Source organism: Drosophila montana, unplaced genomic scaffold, assembly GCF_035044405.1.
Source record: "Drosophila montana isolate Dmon_TW-CO22-7 unplaced genomic scaffold, ASM3504440v1 contig_3733_1, whole genome shotgun sequence".
NCBI classification, from domain to species: domain Eukaryota; kingdom Metazoa; phylum Arthropoda; class Insecta; order Diptera; family Drosophilidae; genus Drosophila; species Drosophila montana.
Genome location: NW_026998620.1, coordinates 6,697,921 through 6,705,897, shown reverse-complemented (window position 1 = coordinate 6,705,897; position 7,977 = coordinate 6,697,921). Strand labels below are relative to the sequence as shown.

General features: G+C 38.7%; 1 protein-coding gene across 1 annotated transcript; it reads right to left on the bottom strand.

Moving 5' to 3' along the window:
- Positions 1–6,393: 6,393 nt before the first annotated feature.
- LOC135436380 (uncharacterized) lies at positions 6,394–7,478 on the bottom strand. The gene is made up of 2 exons (XM_064693960.1): positions 7,320–7,478; positions 6,394–7,260 (listed from the first exon to the last, which is right to left on the bottom strand). The coding sequence occupies exons 1-2, from the start codon at positions 7,435–7,437 to the stop codon at positions 7,199–7,201; spliced, it is 180 nt and encodes a 59-aa protein (XP_064550030.1). The 5' UTR covers positions 7,438–7,478; the 3' UTR covers positions 6,394–7,198.
- Between the last annotated feature and the right edge of the window lie 499 nt (positions 7,479–7,977).

Below are 7,977 nucleotides of genomic sequence, written 5' to 3'. Positions count from 1 at the left end.
CGTGCACAACAGACTACGCTATGCACAATCCTTTTCGCGTGCTATGTAAAAATTACAATAGTTTGCATCACGTTTTCTCTACCGAACTTTCTCTACCCCTAATAAAATCGTTGCTTTCAGGATACCTTCGGGAAGTCACTGACCATTCCCAGCTATGAGCAGGGGCATAGCTTGCCGGACAGGCTGTAAATTTTCCCCCACCGGGTCGGTGATTTCCCATTACTTTCCCAATACTATCTCTTTATCCTATCTACTTAACACTCTGTATATCTAGCATACAATTCTTTACTTTATTAACAATCTTCTTACTTTCTTTTCTCCTATTTATGGTATATTCTTAAATAATATAGCAAATTAAGATTATTTTTAATTTTACTTAAGAACACTTTTTCCTACTTACACCCTTCTTCTTAGATGTAGGCTCTAATAGCGTCACTGACAAAATTAGATGTGAAAAGGGGCACAGCTGGCCGGACTGGCAAATAAAACACATCCATCGGTCGGTGATGCTATTAGAAATTTGTGTTCTCTATCTAGGCTTTTAGCATCTAATTTTCATAATTGTATATATAATGTATTTAATAATTAGGAAGACACTCGTTTTGTCGACCACTAATAAATAAATAAATAAATAAATAAAGATAATTGACTCAACTACAAGCATGTTTCTAAGAACAAAAAACAATTCTTTAGGCTGCCCTGTGAAAGTCCACTTTAAATATAAACAACAGCAAAAAATAAACAATATTCTAAATATTGTTCAAATGCATAATTCCTAGACCAGAAATAATTATTAAAGTTTCATATGGAATCCACTATAAATAAATTCATACACATATACATATAAATTTAAAAAAGCTCTAGAACATATGAATACTATGCGATTAATTTAAATTTATCCAGAGCTTCTAAGAAAGAGATGCTTATCTGTAAAGGGCTTATTATTGCAAGCTAAGCCCTGAGTTTGTGAGGGTGAATTAAAAACTGACATACAAAGATATTGATAAAATGTTCGGATTCAAATCTGAGCAAGATATTCGTTTAAGAAAGTAACATAAAGACACCGGAGGCGTACTTCATAGCCATACTTAATTTTTAAGTACGTTAAAGCAGTGTGAATATTCTCAATCCTAAAAACATAACCTATTGTTATTTTCACATTGCGGCTTTTGCTGTAATTAGAGCCTGTCCGTGTTCAGGTGACAAGCTGCGATCCGTTACAAGCAACTGTAAATTGGCCAAATGAAGAATTCTGGGCGAGTAGCCCAGAGAAGAGACGGCTTTGAGAGCAATTCCACTGCTAATGACAAGCTACAAATTAATGGGTTCAACATTTGAAAAGAATGTGGCAAATAAAAAATAGTTAAGACACTTGGCACTTGAACCCGTGCACCCATAAAACTGTACACACGCTCAAGCACACACATATACATATTAGTTTTTATGCTGTGTTAGTTATCTGTCTGTGTCTATGGCAGCAGCTGCTGCTTGAAACTCCGCTTTGCGGCCAAAAAACTCTCACTAGGCACTTAAAAATTAACGCTTTTGACAGCCAAACGGACTTTCAAATGTCCAAAGAGCAGCGCAAGCAGCCAACTAGCCAACTAGCCACAGATTGTGGCAAGCCGCATGCGCAGGCGCAGCAAAGTGTCAATGCGCCGAGCAGCAGCTTTAACAAGATTGGCAGAGACGTCGACGTCGAAGTCAGAGTCCATGTCGGCGGCAGATGAGACAGCGACAACGAACCGGCCGTAGCCAATCTTGAGATTTTCTCATAAGGTGCAAAATCTGTGGATATCATCATAAAAGACGAAACAACCGAAAACATGCACAGAAATGAGCCCAAGAGCCGACAGAAATAAAGTCGTAAAAGCCGCAGCCGCCAGAGCAGACTGAAACGCCTCTCTTAGGTTCTGGTACTAACTTGAGAGGTGGGAAAAGGGGAGCCGAAGATGCCTCCTAATTAGCTGACTGACTGCCTTGCAATTGAGGGCGACTGCGCTTCAATATTTTTAGTATATATTTTATTATTATACAGTTTTATTCATTGCGGTAGATGCACACAAGTCCACAGCCTCTGAACGTGAATCCTCTGAAACAATGGAGCAGTTAAAATCCGTTGCTAATAAATAAATTAAGTCTTTAACGATGACAACACGGGCGCAAAGACAGAAGCGACTCCGCAGGGCGCTCGAACATCTCAATTATGTTGTTTAGGCTCATTGTTTTTGAATTTTTTCTTAATTTTCTTATGGTTATGGCTATTTGTTGTTGTCTTTTTCCTTTAGCTTATCGCATCGCAGATCGGCCAGAGTTGCCCAAATTGCGGAAATTCGTTGGCCGTGCGGCAATACAATTTAAATGGGCTCATAAATGTCTTCAAAAGCCCCCCATAGAATGCCGAGGGCCGAGAGTTAGTCACCTGCGATTTTGCGCCGCCACGATGCGAATTATTTCGTCTCCAATTAAACTTGTAATAATATTTTTGTTAATGCTCTTAATTAGCTAATTTGCAAACAATTAAAGTCGGAATATGCGTTTCTTTTATGCGCCCATTTGATTACAACCTGTGGCCGCCACAAAGTTGCCAACTCATTTGATTGCCGATAGACCCGCGCATTTAAAGCCAACTCATGGCGGGAAATATACGCACAAAAGGTGAAATTGTCAAAAAAGTGAAATGTTTGCATGGCAAACTAAATCAAAAAGAAAGCTCTAGATACCATGAATTACTAACGGGCACGATTCACATTTACTACTGAATATAATTATCCGGTGCGAAAAGAGAGAGATGCCACATTTTGAATTTTAGTATCATATTCATACCCGCAAAGCGCCAATTCTGAATACGTGCAGGCCTAAGCAAAGGCTGTCCTTGTTATTAAATAGCATATCATATATACTCTAAAGTGTGCTGTTACACTCTCCATACATGACGCACATAGAAACAACTCACATCATATTCACAGACTTTTAACTATACACGTTACACGGAGATGCTCCTTGGACTAGTGTCTTGCGAAATTAGCTTACATCAATAATTAAATGTCCATAATTTACCTATCTGAAAAAACAAACCAAAAATTGTTTAAAATCATTAATAATCGTAGGGCTCATCAAAATGTCATATCATTTATTTATATACTACACTTGATGTAGTTTGGCGCATCTAATTAATCGGAACCACCCACCTTCAGTTCTGAAAGGCAACTTTTCATTTTAGCCATAATCTATTTTAGCAGAAATTATCTCGAACTGAATTGTTGCCAAAATGAGAAACTCTGTTCCCACGTTTGCCAAACTGGAATACAGTTTTATAACCGTAACCAGACACATATCTGGCCCTGAGAATATTTCGTGATGTCCACCTGCAAAAACCTAAACTAAAATTGAAGAGGAAAGAAGATCTGTTGTTGCAATCCCGTACTCTGCTAGTCCCAGCTGCGTGCGAGCCTCACAGAATAACTACGCACGAAATGGTTTTTTCTTTCTTTCAGTTTTTTTTTTATGATGTTTTTGTTTTTGTTCGGCAGGTAGTTTCGTTAATGCGAGTATAGCAAAGCGTTTCCAAACAATTGAGTTTTTAAAATGACAATTTTTCTCCGTGAGCTGCCTGTGAACAGAAATAGAACAAAGCCAATGCCTGGCAATGCACCTGAGCTAGTGAAAGATCACGTCTATTGTGTAGCTGGGAGAAACTAATGCTTTATATAATTAAAAAAGTCCGCTTCACCAGCATGCGATGGCAATGGCAACGGCTCAAGAAAGCAGCTGCCAAAAAAAACAAAAAAAAAAAAAACAGAAAACAAAAAAAACAAGTTTGTTGCTTGAGTCTTTTGTTTTGCTACCAGGCGCTCGTCAAGTTTTTTGCTTTTTCGGACTAACAAAACTTGCTACCCTGTCTCCGTTGTTCTCCTTTCGATTTAACGCTTCACTACTGACAAATGAGCAGCATATCCTGTTGATCCTGTTGTAAGGAACTAATTATAATGCTCCTGTACGTGTGAACGCTGCAGCTTTAATTGCAAAAATAATTAAAAGCTCATAAATTAACGGATTGCAGCAAAAAACGAAACGTGCAAATTTAATTATGGCCAGACTCAATTAATTCATTAAAGCAACGAAAACAACAACAACGAGAACGACGACGAAAGCGACTCCCTTCCCACCTTCTGCAGTTAAATCAATCAACGCCAAATACTCGTGCAGACGCGCCTTTTCCCTAAGGACATGGTCTGTGGCGAAACGAGCAGTCGCAACCGGTTTGCAGCCGCCTGTCCTTTTGCATCCTGGGGCGCACTTAGAATATGCATTATGCAACTGCGGTGCCAGCAGAAGTGCGCCAGGGCTGGGGCTTTCATAATTTATTGATTTTATATGGCGTCACATTTGTCTCTTTGTCTGTCTCTCGACACTGAACGCTGACAGTTTTTGCCACTGCCGTCGCCGCAGAGACGTTTGACAGTTGCAGGTTGTCATCGCAGTGCGCCGCTTTGCTGTCACTTTAATTGCAACTGACGCATTGCCAAAAATATATACATTCGAGCCACTGCCGCATATCCTGCCGGCTTTCCAGCCTGCCTCCCTGCTTCGTCTTGTCATCTTGCGATAAGCTCGACTGTCATTTCAATTTTTCATGCTGCCAAATAAACAGCGCAAGGTGCGCTAGCCAGTCTCCCGGTCTCTCCATTGCCCCTCTCTCTTTTTCTCTGTCTTTCTCTCCCTCGCATTCTGTTTCCCCCTGACCAGGAGTACTCTTATCCAGTTGTGGACCACTTTACCGCCATCAGCCAGCGTATGAATAAATAATATGCAATGCTCCCTTTGGCTATAATTCGTGGGTACGCGTATATTAAGTCGAACGGAAGTTTGTGGCTTAAGTCTTTTGTCTTGCGGTAGGGTTAACTGTTAACGGTTCCCCCAATTATTAACCAAATAATTGCGACCATTGCATCATAAACTTGGCGACATTATTACATACGTTCCACTGTAAAGTTGTGCTGAATAAATATTATATGTTTATCCTATAATTAAGACAACTGGGGTGAACCTTTATTATTTAAATATAAAATTGATGCTAATGTACACACAGTCCAAACCGTAAGAGTTAAAAAGAAAACCAAAATTGTTGCTAGAGATACCTTATTTTCAAATATCTATACGAAAATTCATCGTCTTTGATTGAAAGTGAAGCTCAAAGGATGATGAACGAATGTTTATTTTTCGGCTACAAGCGTCTCACCAAGGGACTAAAATGAGCGGAAAATGTTGATTCCAACTTTAGGTCTGATGGGCTTCAAAGTGATATTCAATAATTGATGTTAAATGTAACCTTACATAGTACAGATGTAAGTTAATCTTTTCCTCAGCTGGGAAGTGAGTGAAAAAATCTTAAGTTTGTATATTTTTAAGTCAAGTCCCAAAAGTGCCTAAACTGAATTTGTATATGTGAGGTTACTGCAGTCAAGTACATGGTATTAGAAAATTCAGCCCGCAAATGTGGAAAATATAAGCAAAAGAGTGGTATTAAATTTGAATGTTCACTATCGGATCATCGTTAAACTTTGATGAAAATTTATGGGAGACTTGTTTTGCATTATTCGCAAACTCAATGTCGATACTCTAAGGTTTAAAATTTTGAAGATCAAGTTTCATCCCATCAGCTTCAAGCTCAAATTTAAAGATTGCTTAAGCTAGGGTTAATTATAAGAATGCTCTAGTAAAAAATGACCGACTAAGAGTTACCGTTAACGGTAGCATCTACCTGGTTAAAAATACCATTACACTTCTTTTATCGATTCGGTAAAAATAGATTTGCTAATGAAATAAACTTTATCTGAACAATATTGGGGCGTTCTATGTTTCTTACTCTAAATTACACCGAGATCCACGCGTTCTTTCAGATGGACTGACAAGCCAATGGACATAGACTCTCGGGAATCCCAAGGTACCCTTCCATACTGAGTATGATGGTGGAACCAACTTACTTTGTGACGACAGAAATGTTTTCGATAAAACTACAAAATTTGAGTTCGAAAATGGGCTTAAAATGCATGCGGCTACATATAACATATGATAGGCATAGGCAATGAATGTTTAAAGAAATTATATATATTTATTATTATTTATGTCATGATTATGCATCCAGCTTTTAAATTCACTTTAATTATAGCGCTCATTAATTTTATGCACATGTACATGCATGTCAGGTTGATACCAATTCGAGTTGCCCAAATATCTTACCGCTCTTACCGTTAACTTTTCTCATTATGGATTCACCCTATTGCACATGCAACATTATGCCCAAAATTCAACCCTCTCGTGTACGGTTTTCGATGAATAGATAATAAATTACCAAAATGCAGACGAGCTGCAATTAAAAAGAAAAAGCAATCCAAACCAAACTAACCCCTTTGGGCCATTTATTCTAACGAAACCTTTCAGCCATGAAGGCCAGCAGGTGCAGCAAAGTGAACCAAGTTAAAGAGTGTGCTAATGATATCAATAAAATTTAAATAAATTGATCTGAAAGCGTATTCTGAAATGAAATAGCCGGGCAGGTCAAAATGCAACAATTAAAATGCACTTTCGTGCAAATCCTTGATGCAACTATAACTGTAACTGCAGCTCGTTGCAGCTGCATCTCGACCAGTTGCAGATGCATATCACAATTTGGCTGCGTGCTCATTAACGGCAGCGCAGCAGAGCGCAGCAGAGCGCAGCGTATTTATTTTTATTAATTTTGATAGCGAATTGTTTGTATTTGTGTCGCCTGCAACATGCAACAGGGCTTCGTGGCAGCGTGGCAAGTGCAGCGTGACCAATGCCCAAAAATTGAACCCTAGCCAAAAGACACTAGCTGCGGCATTTGCATCGGCTGCACGCGCTGCTCACCCCTTTGCATTATCGAAAATTTTGTTAGCGTTTTGTGTCTCGGCACCATCCTTGTCCTGGTCCTCGGCTCGATTTCTACGCTTTCTACACTCACTCACACTGGCCACTAGCCGCGTCCAGGAACAGGTGTAATGATTTTGCTTTGCACCTTGACTGCTGCTTCCGTTTCGTTTCGTTTTTGTTGCTGTCGTCGTCCAGGCTTGTCGATAACTTTTTGGCTGGGGGTAATTTGTGTGCATTTACTTCCTTGCCGCAACAAAAAAAAGTTTTGCAATTCTTTATACAGGGTGTCACACTCGGCGTACTATTTCTGTTCAACATTTTCGATTAAGCGCGCAATATTCACATCCTTTGCATTCGCTTTTTCTAAACATTAGTTTTAGTCTCAGTAAGCAATATATTGTATATATTCACTATTCACTCACCCTGCTCCTTTCTGCGGTTGTGCTCCTCGGATTCGGATTGCATAAACAACGAGAGCGCGTAGTGCAGTACAGGTAATACGACAAATAACTTTGGGAACGTCTGCCAATTTATTTTCATGGTTAAAGCAACAAAAAAAAAAAAACAAAATAAAATTGTCAAATACAAACTTTCTAAAAATTATTTAAAGCTAAGATGGCAGGTTGAACATATTAAATTGAGTATACTTGACTCTTGTCAATTTGAGTTACATCCAATAATATGAAGATGAATGCAGGGCACCCTGTATCCTTCGCCCCTGTTTAATCATTAATTTCATACTAAGGACTTTATTATCGACATTGTATCGTAAGCGGTACAAACCAGAAGCATTTAAAAAACACTGAGAAAAATTTTTCGATGCTTTATTTTGAACTTAGAAAAGGACAACTTACGATAAAACAATAAAAAATGGGTGCAAGCCGAGGATTAGATACCCTTGTAGACATTTGTCTTAAGGTTTTGCTATGTTATGTGTGTGAAAGAGGGAGACAAAGGGAGAGAGAGAATTATTAAGCTCTTAAATACTATGGTTGGTGAAGATTTATTAAAAAACAAAAAGGTTTTTATGCATGTACTTTTGGCCGATCGTTCCTATGACAGCTATATGCTTTTGTAGTC